This window comes from Hemiscyllium ocellatum, chromosome 7 (assembly GCF_020745735.1).
Source record: "Hemiscyllium ocellatum isolate sHemOce1 chromosome 7, sHemOce1.pat.X.cur, whole genome shotgun sequence".
Classification (NCBI taxonomy): Eukaryota; Metazoa; Chordata; class Chondrichthyes; order Orectolobiformes; family Hemiscylliidae; genus Hemiscyllium; species Hemiscyllium ocellatum.
Window position 1 is genome coordinate 70,966,265 of NC_083407.1, and position 27,689 is coordinate 70,993,953.

Consider the following 27,689-nt stretch of genomic DNA (forward strand, 5'->3'; position numbering starts at 1 on the left):
TGTGAAGAAGGCATATGGTGTACTGGGCTTTATTGGTAGAGGAATTGAGTTCCGGAGTCCTGAGGTCATGTTGCAGTTGTATAAGACTCTGGTGCGGCCTCATCTGGAGTATTGTGTGCAGTTTTGGTCGCCATACTATAGGAAGGACGTGGAGGCATTGGAACGAGTGCAGAGGAAGTTTACCAGGATGTTGCCTGGCATGGTAGGAAGATCGTATGAGGAAAGGCTGAGGCACTTGGGGCTGTTCTCATTGGAGAAAAGGAGGTTTAGGGGAGATTTGATAGAGGTGTACAAGATGATTAGGGGTTTAGATAGGGTTGACAGTGAGAACATTTTTCCGCTAATGGAGTCAGCTGTTACTAGGGGACACAGCTTTAAATTAAGGGGTGGTAGGTATAGGACAGATGTTAGGGGTAGATTCTTTACTCAGCGGGTTGTGAGTTCATGGAATGCCCTGCCAGTAGCAATGGTGGACTCTCCCTCTTTATGGTCATTTAAGTGGGCATTGGATAAGCATATGGAGGTTATTGGGCTAGTGTAGGTTAGGTAGGCTTTGGTCAGCGCAACATCGAGGGCCGAAGGGCCTGTACTGTGCTGTATTTTTCTACGTTCTATGTTCTATACCTTTGCAATTTTCCACATGATTGGATAGATGCCAGTGTTGTTGATGAATTGGAACAATCTAGCTCAGTACATGGCAAGGTCTGAAGCACACATCTTCAGTATTTTTGCCAGAATGTTGTCAGGGATCACAGCCTTCACATATATCAGTGTTCTCAGAATTCAAATCTTCACATTAACTTTCATTGTAGGCCACATTTCTGCCAGGAACAACCCACTGACTCATTATAGGACTGGTGTTTAGAGAAACACAAATTCATTTCAAATGGTTGTATTTCACCCGGAACAATGTTATAAACAATTGCTATTTTATTTGTCTTCATTTGTTTGGATAAGCATTGTTCAACAAAACACTTATGAATATCAAATCTGACTCTTACCTCAAACATTATAAATATCAATATGGAAACACATTATTGATGATTTATTATATACACAATATAGCAACAAGATCCAATTCTGTAGAATGCGTTGTGATGTGTATGTTCATTCAGAAACACCCACACATTATGCTTGTTGCCAAAGCAATCGTTTGGTCTGCATTCATGCTGTACACATTGATGCTGCCTATGAAGATTTCAGTGATGTGACCATTTTGCAATTTTTTTAGACAGGACTTCAGGTCCTACCTGAAGCATCGAAGGATCAATGCAGACATCAACGGAGATGTTTGTTGGAGAACTGACAGAAGAGAAGAGAACACATCCCTTTTTCATGACAGTAAATGACATATTTAGCTAAGGAAGACCATGAGGCTTTAAGATAAAGAGGCAGAATTAGGCCATTAGGCCCACTGAGTCTGTTCTGCCATTCAATCATGGCTGATGTGTTTCTCAATCCCATTCTCCTGCCTTCTCCCTGTAACCCTTCGTCCCCTTTCTAATCAAGAACCTATCTACCCCTGTCTTAAATACACTCAATGACTTAGCTGCCACAGCCTTCTGCAGCAATGAGTTCCACAGATTCATCAGCGTCTGACTGAAGAAATTCCTCCTCATCTCAGTTCTCATCATCGCTTCAATCTGAGAGTGTGCCCTCAGGCCCCATTCACTCCTACTCGTGGAGATACCTTCTTCACATTCGTTCAAGTCTTTCAGTGAATTAACCTGTCATTGGATGAATATGTTAATAGGTGAATAGATCAGTGGGTAAATGGAGGACTGCGTTGGTGAGTTGAATGAATGTGTAGATCTTTATAAATTCATTTATTGGATGTAGACATCACTGGCTAGGCCAAAATTAATAGCCTGCTCTTGAGATTGCTGTTGAGGTGGTGTTTTCCATGTGTTGTATAGGGAATCCAGGATTTTGACCCATTGACTCTGAAGGAAAACCAATACATTTCCAAGTCAGGATGGTGAGTGACTTTAGGGAAACTTGTAGGCGGTGCTGTTTCCATGCTGCCTTTGTCCTTTGACATCAAAAGTTTGGAAGGTGCTGTCCAAGGAGCCTTGGCGAATTTCTAGAGTTTCCTTCTTCACTCATGGGACATGGATGTTGCTGGCTAGCATTTTTATTACCTGTCTCTAGTTGCCATTGAGAAGGTGGTAGTGAGCTGCCTTTTTGAAATGATGCTGTACATATGTTGTAGGTAGATGCACAATGCCCTTAGGGAGGGAATTCCAGGACTTTGACTCTCCTTCGAATCCTCCCACCTCCTCCAGACCAAAGGGGTAGCCATGGGCACCCGTATGGGCCCCAGCTATGCCTATCTCTTTGTTGGCTACGTAGAACAGTCCATCTTCCGTAATTACACAGGCACCACTCCCTACCTCTTCCTCTGCTACATTGATGATCGCATTGGCGCCATCTTGAGCTCTCGGGAGGAGGTTGAGCAATTCATCAACTTCACCAACACATTCTACCCTGACCTTAAATTTACCTGGACCATCTCTGACACCTCCCTCCCCTTCCTGGACCTCTCCATCTCCATTAATGATGACCGATTTGACACCGACATTTTTTACAAACCCACCGACTCCCACAGCTGCAAATGTGTTGCTGGTCAAAGCACAGCAGGTTAGGCAGCATCTCAGGAATAGAGAATTCGACGTTTCGAGCATAAGCCCTCCCACAGCTACCTGGATTACACCTCTTCCCACCCCACCTCCTGCAAAAATGCCATCCCGTATTCCCAATTCCTCCACTTCCACCCTATGTGCTCCCAGGAGGACCAGTTCCACCACAGAACACACCAGATGGCCTCCTTCTTTAGAGACTTAAATTTCCCTTCCCACGTGGATAAAGATGCCTTCCAACGCATCTCGTCCACATCCTGCACCTCCGCCCTCAAATCCCACCCCTCCAACCGTAGCAAGGACAGAACCCCCCAACGGAGCTCACCTTCCACCCTACCAACCTTCACATAAACCAAATCGTCCGATGACATTTCCGCCACCTCCAAACGGACCCCACTACCAGGGATATATTTTCCTCCCCACCCCTTTCCACCTTCCGCAAAGACCATTCCCTCCGTGACTACCTGGTCAGGTCCACGCCCCCAACAACCCACCCTCCCGTCCTGGCACCTTTCCCTGCCACTGCAGGAATTGCAAAACCTGCACCCACACCTCCTCCCTCACCTCCATCCAAGGCCCCAAAGGAGCCTTCCATACCCATCAAAGTTTTACCTGCACATCCACCAATATCATTTATTGTATCTTTTGCTCCTGATGCGGTCTCCTCTACATTGGGGAGACTGGACACCTCCTAGCAGAGCGCTTTAGGGAACATCTCTGGGACACCCGCACCAATCAACCACACCGCCCTGTGGCCCAACATTTCAACTCCCCCTCCCACTCTGCCAAAGACATGCAGGTCCTAGGCCTCCTTCACCGCCGCTCCCTCACCACCCGACACCTGGAGGAAGAACGCCTCATCTTCCGCCTCGGTACACTTCAACCCCAGCGCATCAATGTGGACTTCACCAGTTTCCTCATTTCCCCTTCCTCCACCTCACCCCAGTTCCAAACTTGCAGCTCAGCACCATCCACATGACCTGTCCTACCTGCCTATCTTCCACATATCCACTCCACCCTCCTGTCTGACCAATCACCTTCATCCCCACCCCCATTTACCTATTGTACTCTGTGCTATCTTCTCCCCACCCCCACCCTCCTCCCACTTATCTCTCCACCCTTCAGGCTCTCTGCCTCTATTCCTGATGAAGGGCTTTTGCCCGAAATGTCGATTTTCCTACTCCTCGGATGTTGCCTGAACTACTGTGCTTTTCCAGCACCACTCTAATCCAGAATCTGATTTCCAGCGTCTGCAGTCATTGTTTTTACCTCAGGTACATAAATGTCTGCTACTTAGTTTCAGGGGTAGACGAAATGTGTGTCTGTACGTTTGTACGTATGTGCGTACATACTTGGGGGGTTGTTGTTGTTCGATTGGACCAGGGTATCAGTCAGGTGGTTGTGGGAATGGCCAAGTCAGCTCAGTGAGTGTGGGAAATTGATTATGGTGCTCTGTTTAGTTACATTAGCTGCTTATTGAGCTAGACCAGGAATTAAAATGTTTGACATTTCCAGGGTAAGTATTCAGCTAAGCTCCACAGACCTGCCCCAATCTTCTAACAAAGGCCTCAGGAACGAAAGACTTTGAAAAGGATCCTAAGTAGCACAAATCAGCCATCAGAAGTTTAAACTTCCCAGGTAATTTCAATGCCTGTGAAGGTGTCCACGTGCATTTCCTAACTTGTCTCATCCCTGACTATCCAGAGAATGGAAAATTTGGGCCAATCTCTCAAGCAAATTAGTCAGCTTGCAACAATCAAAACTGAAGTAAAAGTTGGTGGTTTAGGTTAACCGTGTGTATAGGGGATAGTTCTTGCTTATGAGTGCAGCTGAGGAAAGAGAGCAAATCTGAGAGCTTGGCAAGTGGGAGTTCAGTAAAGGGGTTGTGAAAACAAGGTATTCATTTCATTTTGCTTTTCGAACTTCGTGTCCCATATGAACTGGTTCTTGCCCTATTACACTGAAAGGAGTAAGCCATTTGGTAATGAGTTTAGGTCTATTCCAATCTAAAGGTTTAAAATAGCATACAAATTAGTGGTAATTTTAATAAAATATATTTAAAAAGTGACAAATAAATGAATAACATAGCTAAATAATGGGCAGCATGGTGGCTCAGTGGTTAGCACTGCTGCCTCACAATGCTAGGGACCCAGGTCATATTCCAGCCTCAGACAACTGCCTGTGTGGAGTTTGCACATCCTCCCTGTGTTTGTCTGGGTTTCCTCCAGGTGCTGAGATTTCCTCCCACACTCCAAAAATGTACAGGTAGATGAATTGGCCATGTTAAATTGCCCCTAGTGTTCAGGGATGTGTTCTTTAGGTGCATTAGTTAGGGGAAATGTCAAGTAATAAAGTAGGAGAATGAGTCTGTGTGGGATACTCTTTGGAGGGTCGGTGTGGACTTGTTGGGCCAAATGGCCTGTTTCCACACTGTAGGCTATCTATGATTCTATGATAATTAATTCCAACTCATTGAGGATGCATCTTGGCTGCAGCAAGTGGGAACTTTAGAATACCATTGTATCCAAGACAAACATGTCTTCAGTACGCATTTGTAGCTCAAGTAAGCTTGGCTCAGAGTCATTGAGTTGGAGGTTGACCTGCAGACTCTGTGATATGTGAAGGAAAGGGTAAATTACTTGGATGTGTTGTACTAGGATGTAATCACATCATCAAGGAGAGGGTATTTTGATTTGATCACTGGTTGGGACACGAGGGTGCGACTGTGAGTGAGGCAGATAAGGGATTCCAGAAGGCAATAATGGTAGCTATTGCCCAATAGGTTTGAGGTCCTCTCAGTTTGTCTGAATAAGAGGAGGGACTGCAGGTGAATGAACAAACTGAATATGGTGCTGTGGTGAGGTAAAGATTGAAATAGAGTGAGCAGCAAGGAATGTCGTGGTCATAGGGAACACTATAGAGAGGGGGACAAACCCCATTCTCAATATTCTAGACAGCAGTGTTGCCTGTCTGGTGCCAGTGTTTGGGATATTTGCTCAGGGCTGTAGAGGAAGTTGCAGAGGGAGGGAGAGTATCCAGTTGTCATGGTCCATGTACCAGCATTCATACACAGAGCAAAGAAGAAGTCCTGAATAGAGAGTATGAGGCTCTAGGCCCTAAATTATAAAGCAGAAGTTCACAGGTTATAATATCTGGATTATTACCTGAGCCTCATGCAAATTGGCATAGTGGACAAAGGACAACAGAGATAAGTGATGGCTCAAAAACTGTGTTGGGAGAAGTGGGCTCTGGTTTGTGGAGAACAGGCACTATTGCTGTGTAAAGTGCAGGCTATACTATCAGGATCACCTACACCTGAACCGAATTGGGACTGGTGTCCTTGCAAACTGCATAACTAGGACACCGAGAGGATTTTAAACTAAGTAATCAAGGCAAGGGATCAAATATGGAAAGATGTAGGCCGAAAGTAATAATATGGGAAATGCGTGTAGAAATAGACAGTAGAAAATAACCTAAGAATGCACCAACAAGCCCTGAGCAAATATCCCAAACATTGGCACTAGACAGGCAAGGCATATTGTCACAAAGATAAGAAAATGACAAAAGTAAAGACTCTGAATTTTACTACAAACAGTTCAAGTGTCATTTCTGATGAGTTTCAAGGAAGGTTTGTCTCTGCAATCCCTAGCAAGTTCTTTGCACTATCTTCCCAGACTGACCTCACTACCTATGCACAATACCCCTACAACACACTGCTTGTTAAACTTTCCCTCTCACTATTGGTAGCAGTACTGGTCATTACCACTACCTCCTGAAATTTCTGGTGCTGGTACTATTTTTAAAGCCTCTACATCAAGTGCTGGCAATCCACAGCTGGCCAGCATGGTTTCTGTCAATAGCTCCAGACAAACTGGACAAAGGGAAATGAACACCCTGTTTGTCAACAGGAATCTGGAGTTCCTGGTGGATAGGGTGGTCCTTGGGATCATGGCCCATGGAACATGCCCCAAGAAGTAGGTGATTGATGTCCAAGATGGAGGGCCAGAGGAGCAAGTGGAGTCACCAAGCAACCGCTTTGACTTTTGCTGCAGGATTTGTCAGCATCTAGTTTCTATTGATAGGCAGGAGAATTAGAAATTGCATATCAATGAGATGCAAATGAGGATGCTAATGCATGCAGATTGGCCTCTTGACAGTCATTAGCGAGCATCTCATCTCACCGTTCAACACTTGGTTGGAAAATGAAAAGCTTTGCTCTCAAAGTCAGGAATCTCCTTACTGCTGACATCATGTGATTCTCCCAATATTCCCAACACTGCTCACATTATTCAGGAGCTGGGCAAATTCTGCCCTCCGTATCTGAATGGATGTAGGTTTCATAGCAAGGTAAACAAATTGATAGCATACACTGAAGTAAATATATATGATCTGATAGCCATTATAGATGTATGGCTGGAGGATGACAGGTATTGAGTCCTGAATATTGAGCAGTATCTGACATTCAATAAGAATAGGAAGCTAAGGTGGAGGGGTACCACTACTAATCAAGGATAACTCATTAGTGGGATTGGTCTACAGACTCTGAACAGTAACCAAAATGCAAGACCAAGATACCATAAAGAACTAATTGGTGCGTCTGAGAAGGATGACAAATATCATGAGTAGCTTTAATCTGGAAAAATCACAACTGGAAAAACCAGATTGGCAATGGATAATGAGTTTAGAGAATGTTTACTAAGTAGTTTCTTAGAGTAGCATGTCTAGAACTAACCATAGAGCAAGATTAGAGCAGTACTGGAAAAGCACAGCAGGTCAGGCAGCAGCCGAGGAGCAGGAAAATCAACATTTCAGGCAAAAGCCCTTGATCAGGAATCGATAGAGCAGGCTATTTTAATACTTGTTTTTTGTGCAGTGTTGATTGATTAATAATCTCAAAGTAAAGGTACCTTTAGATAGCAACAACCACAAAATGACTGAATTTTACACCCAGTTTAAAGGAAGAAGGGTTCTGAAGAAGGGTTATTGACCCTGAAATGCTAACACTGCTTTCCCTCCACAGATGCTATCAGACCTGTTGAGTTCTCCTAGCAATTTCCAGCAAGCAGTTCCTTAGTTTTTTTGATAAAGGGAGAAGACTGGGTCCAAGACTAGTACTTATAACTTAAAGAAGGGTGATTATACAAGCAGTTGAAAATGTGTTGCTGGTTAAAGCACAGCAGGTCAGGCAGCATCCAAGGAATAGGAAATTCGACGTTTCGGGCATAAGCCCTTCATCCTGATGAAGGGCTTATGCCCGAAACGTCGAATTTCCTATTCTTTGGATGCTGCCTGACCTGCTGTGCTTTAACCAGTAACACATTTTCAACTGTGATCTCCAGCATCTGCAGACCTCATTTTTTACCTGATTATACAAGCATGAAAGCTCAGCTAGCTGAAGTGATCTTATATACTGGCTCAGAGATAAATCAAAAGAAACGCAGTGACAGACATTTAAGGAGATTTTTCAGAATACTCAGAGTAAGTATATTCCTACTGTAAAGCAAAATTCTAAAGGAAGGGCCCAAGAATATGGTTAACTGAAGACACTAGGAAAAACGTCAAGCTTAAGGAAAACATATATAAATCGTAAATGTGAGCAGATGATTGGCCAGAAAGCAAGGGATAATTAAAAGTTTAATCAGGTAGAAGAAATAGTATGAGAGGAAACTAGTTACAGATGGCCTTCTGGTATTTTTAAAAAAGGAAAAGACAAAGTAAATTGCGTGTTGGAGCCTTTCTCTGCAGAGTGAGAATGGTGGGTTAACAATAGATAATGAGAAAATGACAGATGAAATGAATAAATATTTTGCCTCCATCTTCACTAAAGAGGATACAAAAATTATTACAGCAATAGGTTTATAACTCGTGAGGTAGGAGACAGGAACTTGGAGAATTCATAATCAAACAATAGAGAAGTGGTACAAAATAAAACTGCAGGCTGATAAATCTCTCAATCCAGATGGACTTTATCCTAGAAAATAGGTAGCTAATGAAGTAGTAGACGCTTGGTGTTAATCTTCCAAAATTCCCGAAATTCAGGAAATGCTTCAATCAGGTTAGAATATCACAAACATAACCTTTGTATTCAAAGAGAGAAAGACAGAAAACAGGAAACAATAGAGCAGCTTGACATTTGTCATGGGGAAAGTTAGAATTGATTAGTAAAGCATTTGTATCTGGACAGTATGGATTAGATAAGGAGATTGATGGTGTGCTAACTAAATTTACAGATGACACAAAGAAAGGTAGGAAATTATGTTATGAAGATGACATAAGAACAAGGATGCAGGCTGATATAGATAGGATAAGTGAGTGGGCAAAGATCTGGCAGAAGGAGTATAAGGTGGGAATAAGTGAAGTCGTTCTCTTTGGCAGGATGAATAAAAAAGTAGAATGTTACTTAAATAGAGACGATGCACAATTCCATGGTGCAGAAGGATCTTAGTGTCAGTGGAAGTGAGTGGAAGGGAGGTCATTGAATATTTCTAAGGCAGAGAAAGATAGGCTCTTGAATAAGAACAGAAAGTGCAGGAAAATCTCAGCAGGATTGACAGCATCTTAGGAGACAGAGACAGACTTAATGTTTTGAGTTAAGAAGGATGATTCTTGTTAGGCAAGGAAATCAAAGGCTATCGTTAGTAGGTGGAAATGGTATTTGATCATGTGCACTCTCACCTGAGTCAGATGGTTGTTGGTTCAAACCCTACTTGAATCAAGCACATTGTCCCAGTGAGAATTGTGATACTGAGGGAGTACTGCCCTGTTGAAGATATCATCTTTGTCTGACAAAATAAACCAGGGCCTTATTGTACTCTCAGGCAGACAAAGAAAACTCTGGATTTACAAACATATAAGATAGGAGCTGTCTGTCCATAATAGCAGTAATAGATCATTCAGTCCCATGAACCTCTCCATTCGTTCAATAATATCATGGCTGATCTGTTTGTATTTTGAATTGCAGATTCCCCAGCGATGCCTTAAATTTTTAACTTCTCTCTAGTATCCCAGCCAATGTTAAGCCCTTATCCAACATCAATTTACAGCAGAGTATTTAGTATATTTTGGATCTTGTGCATTTTTCCTACATCACAACAGCGACCATATTTCAAAGTTATTCAATTAGCTATAAATCATTTTGATCTCACTGAGGTCTGGATAGGTGCTTATGATCGATTCAGCTTTGTTCTTTCTTTGGATAGAAAATTGGCTGATGGGAAGAAAAGGGTTTAAATAAATGGGCGTTTTTTTATGTCAGATAAGGATTGAAAATTCTAAATCTCAAAATCAATGGGAATTATTTTGTTGTTAGTATGTAAAAATGATTTGTGCCTGGGTTAATGGAGGATAATGAAGAGGCGCTGGGGTTATGGATGAATGAAAGGAAAGGATCAAAACACTGAAGCAGATAATGGTCCACCTTTTGCGGGAAGTGGCCTTCAAAGCTGTTTACCACTAACCTCAAATAAATCTTCTTACAACCATCTAGCCATCCTTGTGGTGCAGCCTTCCCTTTTCCCAAAGGAATTTTAAAGTCTGATCCCAAATCAAGTGAATCTCCATCATTCAGTAGCAGTAGTGTCCATAAGAAGGGTAAGCAGTGAACATTGGAGTATGTTAGCAAAGCAGGAAGTTAAAAGCACTTCATCTTTTCACATTCAAAGTTCAGAAAGGAAAATAAAAGATGATTAACCCAACATGAAAGCTAAAATAGTGATAAGCAAACTTTAAAATAAAATCCACTGGAGCAGTGAGGTGTAAAATGAGTTTTAATGTGGAGTTTTCAGATTATGAAGAGGAGAAATTGTAATTCTTCTGGTTGGGATTTAAAAGAAGAAGGATTATCCATTGAAAACAATTCCAGGAGAAAGGAAGAAAGTTAAAACTGTAGGACCTCAAAGATATTTTGCTTTCTGCAGTATTTGTGGTAAAAAAAACAGACGTTCCGTGGTAGCAGAAAGAAAAGATTCACTGAGTTTCAAGTTTTAAAATAGTCCACAACTGCATGCAGGTGTTAAATCAAAGGAAGTATTAACAACAGGTAGAATAAGATGAAAATGCCTGAGGCAGATCTATTAGAGCAGAAACAAAATTGGAAGAGAAATAATAGGTGAATAAATCTCAGAAACAGATGAAGTGGAGCCAGTGAAAGTCCCAATTTAAGATTTCCAGAAGGTATTTTAGAAGATGCCACATCAGAGGTTATTGTGGAAAATAAAAACTCATGGTTAGGGGGTAACATATTGGCATGGATAGAAGATTGCCTGGCTAACTGGGAAGCAGAGTGAAGGAATAAACAGGTCCTTTTCTGGCTGACAGGATGTCACACAAGACATATGCCACAGCGATCAGTGCAGGGGGCACAATTCATCACAATTTACATAAATGAGTTAGATGACAGGAACAAAATCCTGGGGACTGTTACTGAACAAAGCGCCATTGGAGTGCAGGTTCATTTTTCATTGAAAGTGGAGTTGCAGGTAGATAGGATAGTGAAGAAAGTGTTTGGTATGCTTTCCTTTTTGGCCAGAATACAGAAGTTGGGAGGTCATGTTGCAGCTATACAGGACATTGGTTAGGTCACTTTGGAATATTATGTGCAATTCTGGACTCTCTCCTATCGGAAAGATGTTGTGAAACTTGAAAGGGTTCAGAAAAGATTTACAAGGATGTTGCCAGGGTTGGAGGATTTGAGCCATAGGGAGAGGCTGAATAGACTGGGGCTGTTTTCCCAGGAGTGTCAGAGGCTGAGGGGTGACCTTATAGAGGTTTATAAAATCATGAGGGGCATGGATAGGGTGAATAATCAAAGTCTTTTCCCTGAGGTGGGAGAGTCCAGAACTAGAGGGCATAGGTTTTGGGTGAAAGGGGAAAAATTTAAATGGCACCTAAGGGGCAACTTTTCACGCAGAGGGTGGTGCGTGAATGGAATGAGCTGCCAGAGGAAATGGTGGTGGCTGATACAACTACAACATTTAAAAGGCATCTGGATAGATATATGAATAGGAAGAGTTTAGAGGGATTTGGGCTAAATGCTGGCAAATGGAAGTAGATTAGGTTAGGATATTCTGTCGACATGGATGGGATGGACCGAAGGATCTGTTTCTGTGCTGTACATTTCTATGATTCTATGTATTGAGCTAAATTTGCTAATATAAGTAGGAAAGGGATTTGTAAAAGAGGACATAAGGAACCTACAAAGCCATATAGCTAAGTTAAGTGAATGGTCAGAATTCTGGCAAATGGAGTACAATGTGGAAAAATTTGAAATTGACAATTTTTTCAAAAAGAATAAAAAAGATGCATGTTATCTAAATAGTGAAAGTTTACAGAGAGATTAAAATGTCCTAGTGCATTAACCACAGAAAATCATTGTGGAGGTACAGCAAGTAATCAGGAAAGCTAACAGAATATTATGTTGTATTGCAAAGGGAAATAAATGCAAGAGAAGGGAGGAGATACAAGGCATTAGTGAGACTGCATCTGGAGTTCAGTGCACAGAATGGTCCGGGGGAGACTAATCATTGATTTAAATATGACACAAACTGCCTCACAGATAACAGCCAACATTGAATGCTGAGAGACGAGACTAACATCTTAGTGGGAGTGCTGGACAAGGCGTTATCAGCATGCTTGTAGTCCAAAAGGTTTCTTTCATTGGCTAAACGAATGCCACATATGCTGAACTTCATAACCAAAACAGAAATGTTAGATGAGGGGACAAGAAAGCCTCTTACGGCAAGACTACCAATTTCATAGCTCAGTCCAGTTTGCCAGTCAGAGGGTTGTTAATATGCTAGTAAGAAAAGTTGGAAGAGAGTGCGGTCACTGTCGTTCGATGTCTGCCTTGGGAAAAAATGTCATTGGCACAAAGTCTTCCACCCATTAATGCCAAATGCCACAAGAAAGCTCAGTTCAAGAGGTATTGAAGAAGATGTGTTTTTCGTAGAGGAAATGGTAGATCCACAAGAATAAAGCCGGTATACAGCTACCATGGCTAAAGGCAGGAAAATAAATTTTAAACTGGACAAAGGCACAAGACTTCTGAGACCACACAGTGGCTGAAGCCTGAATTTCTCCATTCATCTTCCATCAACTTCACAGGATATTCTACCAAAGGTGTGAGGATAGGTGCATGCCACCTTTCAATTTAATGAGACCAGCAATGCCATTTCTAATCAGCATTGTTCTTTATTTGTGAGAAACATTGATGTAACTTTGCATTTGCTTTATTTGCTTCTGACCGAAGAAAGTCAATTTGAAGCAATATGCTGTGTATCATTGAATAGTGAAGGGTAGGAGAAACTCTTGCTCAACGAAGTGATTAACAAATTTATGGCAAAGTTGACCGAAACTCACAAAAGGTCAGCTTCTGAGCCCGTTACACTCAATGGAAGTTGGAGCTTCTTGAGAATGGGAATATAAGAACTTCATAGAAGTTCCACGAAAGCTTGGTAATGGCATACAGCCAACTGATGAACATTACACCGATCATTTTAAGCCATGAAGAAGTAAGATGCTTAGAATCTGGTAATATGGAAAAGAAGAATCATATGCTTTCATTCTTGGCAGGTGAGAAAAATAGGAGTGGAATAGGGAATACTAGTTCAGAGAAGATACAAGAGAATAGTTCAAGGCATTTAGTCATTCTTAGACAGAGTGATCATGATTGAAAGAAAGTCTTTTGACTTGGTTGTCTTACAAGTTAATGCTCCAAATCAAGATTACATGGAACCCCAGTTGGAGGGATTTGATGGCGACATCCTGAAGTGTCATGATTAAGTTAAATGCTCTGATGTGGTAAATGTAATGGGCAACTTAAATGCTAAAGTTGATGAAGGGCCATCAAAGAGACATGTTAGACAATATGGTCATGGACAAAGAAATTAAAGAGAAAGATTGCTACAAATTTGTCAAGAAAATGATCAGATGGCAGCAAACTTTCCTTAACAATTGAAAAGACTGTGCACTTGATTGAGGCGATGTGTTTATAAATAAAATAAATTACATGATTGTGAAGCAATGTTTTTGAAACAGTATAAAGGAAAGCTATATGTAACCTGGTGTGGATATTAATTGGGATCATTGGGTCTTTGCAGCAATGACATTGAAACTGAAAATACCAAGAAAATTGCAGAAAAAATATTTAAGGAAATAGACGGTCTGAAAGAAGAAACAGAAACACATTTGTTTGGCAAATGTTTGAGTCGGAGGACTGCGTTAATTCTAATTAATGGAGTAAATGAGAAGTTTTCCCAAGTTTCTCTGTGGAAAATACTGTAAGACAAGAAACAGAAATAGAATGCTAGGGTTGAAGGAAGAAATAAGGAATAATGTAGAATGACAAAGTGCTACCACACTGTATGAACTCCAGAAGACTTATCATAATTAGAAATAGATGACAGCAGCAGAAGCTGGACCTTACTGCAAATACCTTATTGACACAACTGAGTGGCATGCTGCCGCTTCATGGCTCAGCAAGTAAAAGCAAAGGCACTCTCTATATGTCTTCAACTAAACTGGATGGATTTTTAGGCAATCACTAGGGAACTCTTTCTGCTCCAAGAAGTTGAAGTGGATGCGAAGCACTTCTGCAGAAAATCACTGATCTGTTTCACAACAAGATCATCTGAAACATGTACAAGGGGGATCTAGCTCCATAGAAGATGACAATCACACAGGACTGTCAAGCAACAGAGGAATTCACCCATTAGGAATGGTGCAACAGAAAAAAATGAACATGCTGGAGTACAGTAGTATGCGAATGCTATATTTTATCTAACTGTCTTCAAAATAGTCTTTGTTCTGCTTTTCATTTATTTGATTCATTACATATATACTTTGCAAGGGTTTTCACAGAGAAAGAGACATGAAGTCTCCTGAAAGTAATTAAGATCCAAGGTCTAATGGGATTGTGGGACTCAATAAATTGATATTAGTGAAAAAGTAGAATTGGAAAAATTTAATGGGACTGAAATTTCACAAAACCCTAGGACCCAATGATGGTCACCCGAGGGTGTTGAAAGAGATGGTTACAGAGATAATGTATGTAATAGACATCATTTTTCAAAATTTTATTAATGTTGCAAAGATGTCTGCTAATGCAAACGTAACCCTCCTGTTTAAGAAAGGAGGGAGAGAGTAAACATGGAATTGAGGATCTGTGAGCCTTACGTCAGAAGTAAGGAGAATACTGAAATTTATTATAAAGGATATGGTTACTATACAATAAATTTAGAAAATAATTGTCTGAAGTAATTTATGAAGGGAAAATCATGTTTGACAGCTGTTAAGGCTTTTTGGGGGAATGTTACTAGTAGATCATTAAAAGGGATATCAGTAGATGTGTTGAATTTGAATTATTATAAGTCTTTTGATAAAGTCTGAAGAAAGCAGTTTAGCAAACACAATTAAAACTCATAGAATGGGGGTGGGTGGGGGTGGATGGGGGAGGTGCAATATACCAGCATAAGTTGAGCATTGGTTCGCAGTCAGAAACTCCACAGTGTAGAATAAATGGATTACTCTCAGGTTGGCAGGCTGTGACCAGTGGGGTAGCACAAGGATCAGTGCTTGGGCCCCAGCTGGTCATGATAAAACAAAGAACAAAGAACAACACAGTACAAGAACTGGCCCTTCGCCCCTCCAAGCCTGCGTCACCACATTTTGCCCTTCCATCTAAAACTGCCTTCACTTATAGGATCCGTATCCCTCTATTTCCTTCCTATTCATGTATTTGTCCAAGTGTTTCTTGAAAGGTGCTATTGTGTCTAATTCTACCATCTCCTCTGGGAACGCGTTCCAGGCACTCACCACCCTTTGTGTGAAAATCATGCCGCGCACATCTCTTTTACACTGTTTCCCCGCCCCCCCCCCACCTTGCAACTTGAATATGTGTCCCCCAGTAATTGACCCCACCACTCTGGGAAACAGCCTTATACTTTCTGCTCTATCAATGCCATTCACAATCTTATAAACTTCTATCAGGACACCCTTCAACTTCCTGCATTCCAGTAAAAACAAACCCAGTCTATCCAACCTTTCCTCATAGCTAAAGTCCCCCATATTCGGCAACATCCTGCTAAACCTTTTCTGTACCCTCTCCAAAGCATCCTTCTGGTAGTGTAGTGACTCAGAACTGTACGCAATATTCCAAGTGTGGCCAAACTAAAGTTCTATAAAGCTTTTTCACAATCCACAACTCCAACAATGTTTATAACATCCACCGACTTACTAATTAGACTGGCCATGTTTTCCTCCAAATTATTTATGTAGACCACATACAGCAGACATCCCAGCACTAACCCCTGTAGGAAACCACTATTCACAGACTTCCATTCCGAAAAATATCCTTCCACCGCTACCCTCTGTCTCCTATGACCAAGCCTGTTCTGTATCTGTCTTGCCAGCTCACTCCATATAATTTCACTTTTGTACCAGTCTGCCCTGAGGGACTTTTTTAGAGGCTTTACTGAAGTCCATGTAGCCATCTAACTGCTTTTCCTTCATCTTTGTCTCCTCAAAAAACTCAATCAAGTTAGTGAGGCATGGCCTCCCCTGCACAAAACTATGCTATCACTAATAAATCCATTCACTTCTAAATGTGAATAGATTGCAACTCTGAGAATCTTTTCTAATAGTATTCCTACCAGGAAAGTGAGACTCAGAGATCTGTTATTTCCAAGATTATTCCCTCCTACCCTCCTTAAACAATGGGACAACACTGGCTACATTCCAGTCCTCTGAGACCTCACCTGTGGCCAAAAAGATGATACAAAGATGTCTGTCAATGTTCCAGCAACTTGTTCTCTTGCCTCCCTCAATATTCTGGGATAGATACCATCAGGACCCAGGGACTTATCTACTTTAATAGTTTTTAAGACAGACAAGACCTCTTTCTTTATAATAGAAATTTGGTTTAGAAACTTGACACTCCCTTCCCTGACATCATCCTCACATATTCCTTTTCTTTGGTAATTACTGACACGAAGTATTTGTTTAGGACCTCAACCACCTCTTCTGGTTCCACACAGATTCCCTCCTTTGTCCTTGAGTGGGCCAACCCTTTCCCTGGCTTTCCTCTTGCTTTTATGTATAGTGACAATGTTGCTCCTTTAACAAGGTTATGCTGTCCCTGGCTTATTTTTTCAGAGAGGTTGTAAAAGCAGCAATTCCAAAAAAAAAATCTGGGTTTAACTACTTAAGAATGCTTTCAAGTTTTAAAAGACAATTGTCCAATGAAAGGGAAGTGATCAGTTCTCCCAGTTCAGCTTTTCTCTGGTCTGGTTTGATTTGGTTTTTAGCAGTCTGGCTGTTCACTGAAAGCAGTCAGTCAGTTTTGAGGCTGCTGGTCCAACAACCAGTTACATGGAAGAAGGTGTTCCAAGCTGAATCTGTCTGTCATCTCTCCCTCTCTCTCTCTCTCTCCCCCCACCCCCTCTCTCTCCTGTAGGATCCTGTGTTTGATTTTAACTTTTGTGCTGAGGGCTGTTTATGGGGATTGTTGCAAATCATTGAAACAGCATCATTAAGTTGAGATAATCTGTTGGGTTTTCGGATAGGTTAAGTTATTCTATATTCTGTTCTCTTTTGTTTGTGTTTCATTTGGCAATTTTGCAAAATAAAATTCTGTTTTGTTCAATACTGAGTGGTTGGGCCAGCTGCATCCCTCCTGGAATATCCACCTTATACCTGCTTAAAACAGCTAGCAAGGTTAGGGTCCGGGCTACTTTCTTGAAATGTTTTGTGGGTTTCGCCTGATCCATAACAATATTTATAAAAAGCCTTGGGATTCTGCAGAATCCTGTTTGCTAACAACTTTTCATGACCCCTTCTAATTCCTTGTTTAAGTTCTTTCCTACTTTCTTAATATTCTTCAAGGGCTTCATTAGTACCCATCTTCCTAGACTTTATGTACACTTCCTTTTTCTTTCTGACCAAGGTCTTAACTTCTCTGGTCATCCAAGGTTCATGTATCAGTCATCAGAATAAGAGGAACATTAAAACAAATGACGTTTTACTGTATCAGATAATTGTGCAATGGTTCCTCGATTCTTGATTGCATTAGGGAATTTGATGGTGCACTGGTATTAGCTCTGTGCCAGAAAGCCAAGGTTCAAGTCTCACTTGCTCTAGATGTGTGTAATAACATCTCTAAATAGATGGATTTGAAAATATCTTCAGTCCCTAAAAATAAATGAACACCGCCAGAAATTGTGGTGTTGAATGAGGCAGTGAATGTTTGTAAGATGCATCTAATAAATTAGTGCTTTATTAAGCATTAAAGATTGGCTCCAATTCTATTCTTCATCACCTTTTCCAAAAATAACAGGGAGTACTTAAGTCAGAGTACTTCATCACTTGAATTTGAAATTGTCTCTGTTATTCTTCATTATTTTTGAATTTCACTAGTTTTATAGGTATGAGGTCTAATTTTAACATCCATTCCCCATCCTCCAGTATTTTCCTCATAACTTGGAAAGTTACAAGGGAGTAAATGATAAGAGGGTTTAAAGATGAGAAAGGAGAGAAGGATAATAAGATTGTTAGTTGAGAATAAAGTAGTAAGAAGGAGGAATGTTGGTTACTTCTTGATGAAAGGAGGAAGGGGTCTAAATTCTAGCGAAGGTACGTGAGAAACTTTTTGTTAGAGAAGCAAAAATAGCTTTTAGAGTAAGCAGTATGCATTTATTTTGCAAGGGTCACTGAATAGTCTTTAAGCAAAACCAAAACTGTTGAATCAGAACCATCAAAAAGTGAATACACTGTTAGCTCAATGTAATTCTCAGCACCATTTAATTGGGATAGATTTCTTATACAAGAGGAAACAAGATGACTTTTTTTTTAATTTAAGCCTTTTACCAAGATCATTTCACAGTCTATGCTGTTTGCATTTGATCCTCTTGAAAGCAGGGCCACTGTTGTTTGATTGTTTTTACGCAAACCTTTAAAGTAGATGTTGAAAACAGATAGGCACCAGGGAAAATGAGTTCTCACAATGCCCATAAGTTCCTAAGGAGAGACCAATCTATTCTGAAGATTGTGAGATAAGCCTAATATCCAATATCCACCCTTTACTCATTCTCTTCTCTATCTCTTCACTAGTTTCAAAACTCGTCCTGTGGAGGGCAAAAGAGCAGAGATAGGGAGATTCTCAATGTCTTTTTAGTTTCAGTCAGTCCCACGTTGTGAATGGTTCCATTCTGGAGTCCATTCCAAACTGAGTGTGTGCAATTTGGAATACAATGCAGGACAATATAAAGGAGCTTTTGTAAGTACTGGAAATGTTTGGATGTCAGGTCTTTAAAATCATATCCCTGTATGAGATTGCATTCATGTGAGTATTTGTAAATTGGACATTTATAAATCAGGGATCCTCTGTGTAGTTGTTTTCTCCTTTAGAATGTGTACAAAGGCATACATTCATTGTAGTACCATTAGATTCAGTCAATCCCATTTACCCAGCAAGAACTGCAGTGGACATGAAGAAAGATGCATGACATTGCACAGAATTTGATGCTTTCAATAAATGCACATGTTAGGTTGTGAATGAAAACAAGCTTCCAGACGAAGGTGTAGGATGTAAAAGATTTCTGGATTCTGCAAGGTAGCTATGCTATGTTCTTAGAGCTCTTCTAAACATTGATGTAAAGTGATTTTAAACAGTTAATCACAGAATTGTTAGAGCATAGAGGAGGCCTTCAGCCTTCAGATGTGTTACCTAAATGATGATCTCTTGGTTTGTTCCCCTTTCCCTCCATACCATTTCGATCCAAATACCATCCAAAGCCCTCCTGAATGCTTCAATCAAACCTGCCTCCACCATACTTCCATATCCTACCTACACGCTGTGTAAAAGCTTTTCATATATCTCCTTAAAGCAAATTACAATTGCTGAGTACAGTGCATTTTTGGATGTGACTTGTCACTTATACTTTATCCTGACTGAAATGCTCAGAGGTCTGAAAATATTGGACTCGAAATATTAACTCTGGTTCTTTCTCCAAAGATGCTACCAGATCTGCCGGGTTTCTCCATCATTTTCTGTTCTTAGTTCAGATTTCCAGTGCTCTACTTTTAATTATGCAGAAATGCACAAATGGCAAGGCCCACCTTCTTTCATGATCATCTCACATGCCTCAAGAAAACATCCTTTCTTATGAAATTGCATTAAACAAAACTTCACTGCAAGTCCTAATAAAGTTGGCGGTTTGGTACCCATACATCTTTCAATGTTTCAAAAGCCGATTGCCATATATATGTACGTCTGGGACCTGAAAACACTGCAACTATATAAGAGCCTATGCAAACTGGAATTTATCCATCCATTTCAGCCCCTGGTAAACTTCCAACTGTAACCAGCATCATGGTTGAGATTGCTTCTAAAATCACTTAATTTAACAGATTTTGAACAATTCCCAAGTGAGCAGAAAACCTGCCTCCCTGCACTTCCACTCAGAATTGCATCAGACTGGGAGGTTGCTAGAACCTCAAGGTTCAACAGGAACATCTTTAAAAACTAAATGCTGCTATCTTTCACTGGTGACCTCTGAGGAGACTGAAGAATCTGACATCTGCTTGTGGGTCAGTGACTAATTTCATTAAGTGGTATCATAACAGGCTTTAGGTTCTGCATTTATATGTCCATGTGGCATGGTGCCTGTTTGGGCATTTACTTGGCCACCCATAAATAGGGCCACAAATTTAGCAGGGGCAACATGATCACATTAAAAGTGTCGTCTGGTTGGGTCGTTCTGCCAATGAGAAGTGTTTTTCTATTCACTCTGTCTAGAACTCTCAGGATTTAGATTACATTCGTACGCTTTGCTCATGTACAGAAAAAAGACACAATTCCTACCAACTAAGGCTGAACCAATTATAGTTACCTTCTACCAGGAATACCAAGTAAATCATCCATGACAGCTTCCTCCTGAGCACGTGAATATCACAGATACCAGTCTTTAGCCAACTTGCTTCACTCCAAGTGATGGCAAGAAATGACTGAAGGAACTGTACACTGCAAAGGTAATGCTGTGAAAATGTGAGCTCCAGAGCTTGCTACATTCCTAGCCAAGCTAATCCAGTGCAGCTACAACACTGGTATCCACAAGACAATGTGAACATTTGCCCAGACATGGCTTTCTACAAAAAACAGGTGAAATTCAGTTTGGTGCAAGAGCAGGTCAAAGGTTGAGAATTCTCAGGTGAGTAAAACACCTCCTGACCACCCAAAACCTGCACAGTTTGCAAGGCACAAGTTTGAGCTGTAATGGATTACGTTCAACTTGCCTGGATAAATGCAGCTAGAGAAACACAAACTCGACATCATCCAGGCCAAAACAGCATGTCCAATTAGCACCTCATCCACCCAAGTTAAACATTCATTCCTTGTATGGCCTATGCTTTGTGGCAGCTGTGTGTACTATGTATTGGACGGCACGGTGGCACAGTGGTTAGCACTGCTGCCTCACAGCGCCAGGGACCTGGGTTCAATTCCCGCCTCAGGCGACTGACTGTGTGGAGTTTGCACGTTCTCCCCGTGTCTGCGTGGGTTTCCTCCGGGTTCTCCGGTTTCCTCCCACAGTCCAAAGATGTGCGGGTCAGGTGAATTGGCCATGCTAAATTGCCCGTAGTGTTAGGTAAGGGGTATATGTAGGGGTATGGGTGGGTTGCGCTTCGGCGGGTCGGTGTGGACTTGTTGGGCCGAAGGGCCTGTTTCCACACTGTAAGTAATCTAAATCTAATCTATGTGTGACGCATTTTAGTGGTCACTTTGATGGCGACTTCCCAACTCTTAAACACTACCTTCTAGAAGGGCAAAGGCAGTGGAAATGTGGGAACACATCCACCAGCAACTTTCTTCTATACCACACTCCTATGACATGGAGCAACATATCCTTCACTGTCATTGAATCAAGTTCCAGGGACCTCCTTCCTAACAGGATTGTGGATGAACCTGCACCAATATATTGAAGTGATTCAAGAAGGTGCCTCATCACCATCTTAAGGCAATAGGGTTGGGTAACAATAGGCTTTGCCAGCAATGTCTATATGTCATGGAAGGATTTTAAGTAAGTATTGATTTGCAACACCAATAACCTGTGCAATTGTTTGTCTCAGTTGCACAGGCTGCATTTGCCGTGAACACATCTGTAATAATTTGCAACCATATTCAGTGAAAGTATTATCCAGTCTTTCATGATACATTCCACATTCATAATCTGGTGTGCTTCTTCCTCCCAACTATCGACACATTTTCTCTTTTGATCTTTAATCCCATGCCAGCGTTTAGAATAGAGGAATTTCACTGGCATGCCAGTATCCCAGCTCCATCCCATCTCCAGGCCATTTTTCAAAGGCAGGACTGGAACATTATCTGCACGTTGCTGTTATCAATGGATCCATTCAAGGGCCTATCAGGATCTGCTGATGGAAGCTGACCAAGATTTTCCAGTCAGCACCCGTGTCCCCCACAGACACCAGAGGGTAACATTCAAGCTTGGGCTGATTTGCAGCATGCAAAATACATACTACTCATGCCAAGCCATGACCATCGCCAATTAGCGAAAGTCTAGCCATTTTCCTCTGCTGTATACCATGATTGTCAACACTGAACCCTACCAAAATGTTGAGGTCACTATTCAATAGAAATATAATATGCTATACAAATGCTCTGGCCAAACTGCTAGTAAGAGACTGGATTTTCTGTGGTGAGTAACTCATCTGCTACAGCACATCAGGAAAGAGATTGAATATTTAAATAGATGAGTATGATTTCAAAACACACAAGAACAAATTGGCAACAAACATCCACCACTTTATAGAAGAATTTCCTCTATCGCTGGTGCACTGTAGCTGCAGCATGTACCATCTTCATGATGCACTGCAGCGACTCACCATTTCTTCCAATAGCAGCTTCAAACCTCTCAAACTCTATCACTAGAGAGCAGGTGCTTTGTAACATCACCACCTGCAAGTTCCTGTAAAAGCCACACTCTAACCTGACTTGGAAGTACTTCAGTCTCCTGTTGAGCCTGTATTTGGTCACCTGTTATTGGTGTAATTTAGCTTCAGTCTCTTTCTGGCCAGAAAATAACTCAACCGCCCTTCAACCTCCTGAGTAAAAGTCATTCCAATCCTGCAACTACACTCCCTGTATCCTCGCTGCATTGTAATACCTAAATCCATGTACTCCAATACTCTACTCCATAACATACGACAGAATTTAATGACTCCACTCACCAGCAAATTTGAAAGGAAAGGTAGATTTAGTCAGGAAGGGGAAAGAGACCTAATGGTATCTCACCTCCACCCAGTTAGATCTGTTGTGGGAATGCACATGGATGATATGTCTTAGTTTTGAAAACACTTAAAGACCCACCGTTGACAGCCCTCTTCGGCAAATAATTCCACAATCCACACCCTCTGAAAGAAGTAATTCCTTCTCATCTCTATCTTAAATGAGTGACCCCTTAATCTGAGATTGTATGGTCTGGTCTTGGACTCTCACACAAGGGGAAACAACATTTCAAATCGACTCTGTCAAGTCTCCCAGGTCTACCCTCTCTAAACTAGAGGCAATCAACTGCATGTATCTTTACTTGCACCAAATTCCATTCACATTCCATCTCTGTGTTCACAGACCAACAATGACACCCAGTCAAGGAAAATGCTGGTCCTAAAATTATATATCCATCAGTTAATTACCTTTTATGGCATAGAATTGTGATATTTAGTCAAACCAGTCTGTGATCATTTTTCTGCTCCACTCATGTCTCCTGCAACCTTTGATCTAAATCTATCATAAACCACTGCTCCATTTTCCCTCACAGACTTGTCTAGTTTCACTTCATTTATGTTTATTCACTTTAACCAACCACATATTCAACAATAATGCAGGTTTACCAATTCAGCTCCCTCCTTTAGTTTCCAAATATATTAATTCTGATAAAATAAAGACAGCTTGTCCTTGAAGCTTTTTTTTTGTAATAACTGGAACACATTATCAGAAACACAACGTTCAGTTAAAATTTTGTGAGCAGCCTTTAAGAATGTGTACAAGACGTTTGCTTTGCCGGATAGTGAGTTGTAAGGCCCTTTTGAAGCTGTCACATTATTGCTTTCAAATTGCTCCATACCTTATTGCTCCCCATCACTGTAATCTCCAACAGCTCGACAAGTTTCCGAGATCTTTGACCTCTTGAACATTCTCAATTTTAAATGTTCCTCTTTCGTGGCCATTCGTTTAGCTGTCAATGCACTAAGCTTTAGAATGTAGTCTCCACACCTCTCCACCTTGCTTTTTTTCTTTTCAGGCATGCCTTAATACCTACTTCTCTGACTGATTAGGTCATAGGTCCCCATATCTCCTGTGTGACTTGTCTGAAATGTTCTATTGTGCGATGGTTACGTCCTTGTGCAATCCCACATTATAGAAAAATCACGGGTTAGAAACAGTGCTTAATGTGTTGCTGATGGAATCGCTTTACGGCCAACACATGCTTTAAAAGTTTATGCTTTAAAAACACTGACCCCCAATTTGTCAATCATGTTACAGTGAATTTGTATTAACACAACTTGCATTACAGCAGAACAACCTATATTTTATTTCATAATCTCCTACAAAACATCATTGTCCATATATTTTGTTAGGTGTATGGTACACTATAAGTTATTCTGTCATCTGTGGACCAGAATTTTAGAATTATCTCCTCAAGACTGGAGGTTGGCTAACGTGGTGCCACTGTTTAAGAAAGGTGGTAAGGAAGAAGTCGGGGAACTATAGACCAGCGAGTCTGATGTCGGTGGTGGGCAAGTTGTTGGAGGGGGTCCTGAGAGATAGGATGTACATGTATTTGGAAAGGCAAGGACTGATCAGGGATAGTCATCAAGGGTTTGTGTGTGGGAAATCATGTCTCACAAACTGGACTGAATTTTTTGAAGAAGTAACAAAGAGAATTGATGAGGCCAGAGCGGTAGATGTGATCTATATGGACTTCAGTAAGGCGTTCGACAAGGTTCCACATGGGAGGCTGGTTAGCAAGGTTAGATCTCACGGAATACAGGGAGAACTTGCCATTTGGATACAGAACTCGGTCAAAGGTAGAAGACAAAGGGTGGTGATGGAGGGTTGTTTTTCAGACTGGAAGCCTGTGACCAGTGGAGTGCCACAAGGATCGATGCTGGGTCCACTACTTTTCATCATTTATATAAATGATTTGGATGTGAGCATAAGAGGTATAGTTAGTAAGTTTTCAGGTGACACCAAAATTAGAGGTATTGTAGACAGCAAAGAGGGTTACCTCAGATTACAACAGGATCTTGATGACATGTGCTGAGAAGTGACAGATGGAGTTTAATTTAGATAAATGTGAGGTGCTGCATTTTGGGAAAACAAATCTTAGCAGGACTTATACACTTAATGGTAAGGTCCTAGGGAGTGTTGCTGAACAAAGAGACCTTGGAGTGCAGGTTCATAGCTCCTTGAAATTGGTGTCACAGGTAGATAGAATAGTGAAGAAGGCGTTTGGTATGCTTTCCTTTATTGGTCAGAGTATTGAGTACAGGAGTTGGGAAATCATGTTGCAGTCGTACAGGACATTGGTTAGGCCACTGTTGGAATATTGCGTGCAATTCTGGTCTCCTTCCTATCGGAAAGATATTGTGATGCTTGAAAGGGTTCAGAAAAGATTTACAAGGATGTTGCCAGGGTTGGAGCATTTGAGCTATACGGAGAGGTTGAACAGGCTGGGGATGTTTTCCCTGGAGCATCGGAAGCTGAGGGGTGACATTATAGAGGTTTATAATGAGGGGCACTGATAGGATAAATAGACAAAGTCTTTTCCCTGGGGTGGGGGAGTCCAGAACTAGAGGGCATAGGTTTTGGGTGAGTGGGGAAAGATATAAAAGAGACCAAAAGGGCAACTTTTTCACTCAGACAGTGATACGTGTATGGAATGAGCTGCCAGAGGAAGTGGTGGAGGCTGGTACAATTGCAACTTTCAAAAGGCATCTGGATGGGTATATGAGTAGGAAGGGTTTGGAGGGATATGGGCCAGGTGCTGGCAAGTGGGACTAGATTGGGTTGGGATACCTTGTTGGCATGGTCGGGTTGGACCGAAGGGTCTGTTTCCATGCTGTACATCTCTATGACTATGACTCTAATAGGCAGTCTTTTGGGATATCTTCATCAATTAACTACAGCAGCTCTCAAAAAGGTGATTTTGAGTTACTTTCAAGTGTAATTAAGTCTAGTTAATAAATGCTGGCTTACATATCACATCAATGAAAAAAACAGTGAAATGAAGAACAACAACTACTTTGCACTTCTAAGTCAACCAAGACTCTCCCAGTAGGGATCAGAAAAAGACCAAGATCTAAATGCATTAAGTCTCAATATTATTTGGGAAATCCAGCATCAATTTAAGAAAGTTGGAATCCTTCCTGCTCCTTCCAAAGCCTATTAAGCCTAAGCGGAGAACCCCAATAAAGGGACACCATACATGTAATACAAATATCTGTTTGCCCCATGCAAACTACCAATCTTCCATGCTCCAGCATTATAACTTCTGGTGAAATGATCCCCAGGAAACTGATTACAGTCTACCAATTAACCCCATCATCTCCATGTCCTCCTCAAAAGATCTAGCACCAGACATCTCAACAGTCCAACCCACTGTAACATTTGTGCCCTCTTTCCAAAGTTTTAAACTTTTTCTCATTTTCGCAATGTCCACAGGAGGGTCTAATGTTCTGTGTCTTCAGTTTGTAACTTCTGTAATATCAGTCTATGCTGGTAGACTGATCGAATCTACAGTTAGGTCAGCCTTGGTAGCATGAAGTAATTGCTCTTACTTAACGATAAGCTGGGTACTAATGTCCTCTTACCTTCAGTTTAGCAAGAAGAATCTCATGTTCAGTCAATATTTTCCTGGTTTCATCTGCATTGCTGCCAATTTCAAGCAGATTTGGTATTGATTCAACCAACTGAAGCTCAACACATGTCCCTGACTGAAATACAAGAAATGATACGGGTGGTCAGAATTATCACAACATAAAACCATTGTAATTTATTGGTATGTTATACATAGAAGTAACATTTTAAAAAATTAGCACTTCCAAAAGATTTCAAATTTAGAATCTTAAAACATCTCTTATACTATGTCATGCAGAATTTTACACTGGTGTAGAACTGAAGGCTGGGAAGCAAAGCACAGGCCAAATTTATCAAACCTAAAGTTGTGACATTACAAATTAGCAAAACTATAGCATATTTCATTTCAGAAAAAGCAAACTTGCCTTCAGTACAGCTACAACAATTCTTGAGTCTCCTGTCTGGACAGCTACAGTACTAATTGTTGTTGCTGAAGGTCGACTTCCAGAATCACTTTCACTGGACATGTTCTCCTACTCCCTAATTCATACAGCTGTTGGATTAACCCTGTGGACTGAAGTTTTAAGTGAATCGAAAGTTAGGCTGTTAAATAACTGATAAAAGAAAAGCAATAAAACTGCAGTGCTCACTTCTGAACATGCATTCAGGAAAAGGGCCCAACTGACACTGGCTCAATATTCACAGCAAAGAACAGCTAGATAAAAATAGATTGAAGCAGCATGTGTTGTATCACTGCTTTAGTAAGCTGACACACCCCTATTTTGACAGCACCAATCTGCCTGTGTTGCTCTGTTATCAGCAGAGAAACACTGGATTCAGTCCTCACACAAATTAACATGACCTTGGAAGATCAAATGGAAACAGTCACAATTTGAAGAACATTATTTTGTTCACCCACAAAAGCTGTTAGCAAAAACCTTAATTAAACTGTTTTCAGCTTTATTTTGTAACACATGAACCTTAAGAGAGTTATGGTAAAGTTTGGATATGCTTGTGTTATGATTTAAAGTGATTTAGTGTTGCAATTTCTATTCTGAGAATTAAAAAGACAGTATAAGAAAGTACATCCAAATCCAAAGTTGCAATTTACACCTCACATGGTTACATTCACACTGGTTTTGCCCAATAGCAACTTTACTGACAGACAGAATGCTACTTTT

General features: G+C 41.0%; 1 protein-coding gene across 1 annotated transcript in view; it reads right to left on the reverse strand.

The window, feature by feature from the left end:
* The window catches only part of ccdc141 (coiled-coil domain containing 141), a 171,397-nt gene extending 144,362 nt beyond the window's left edge, over window positions 1-27,035 (reverse strand). The window contains exons 1-2 of the mRNA XM_060828119.1: window positions 26,934-27,035; window positions 26,523-26,645 (exon numbers count right to left, since the gene is read on the reverse strand). Of these exons, the coding sequence (XP_060684102.1) occupies window positions 26,523-26,645; window positions 26,934-27,035 (225 nt within the window). The remainder of the gene's footprint in view (window positions 1-26,522; window positions 26,646-26,933) is intronic.
* Window positions 27,036-27,689: the final 654 nt, after the last annotated feature.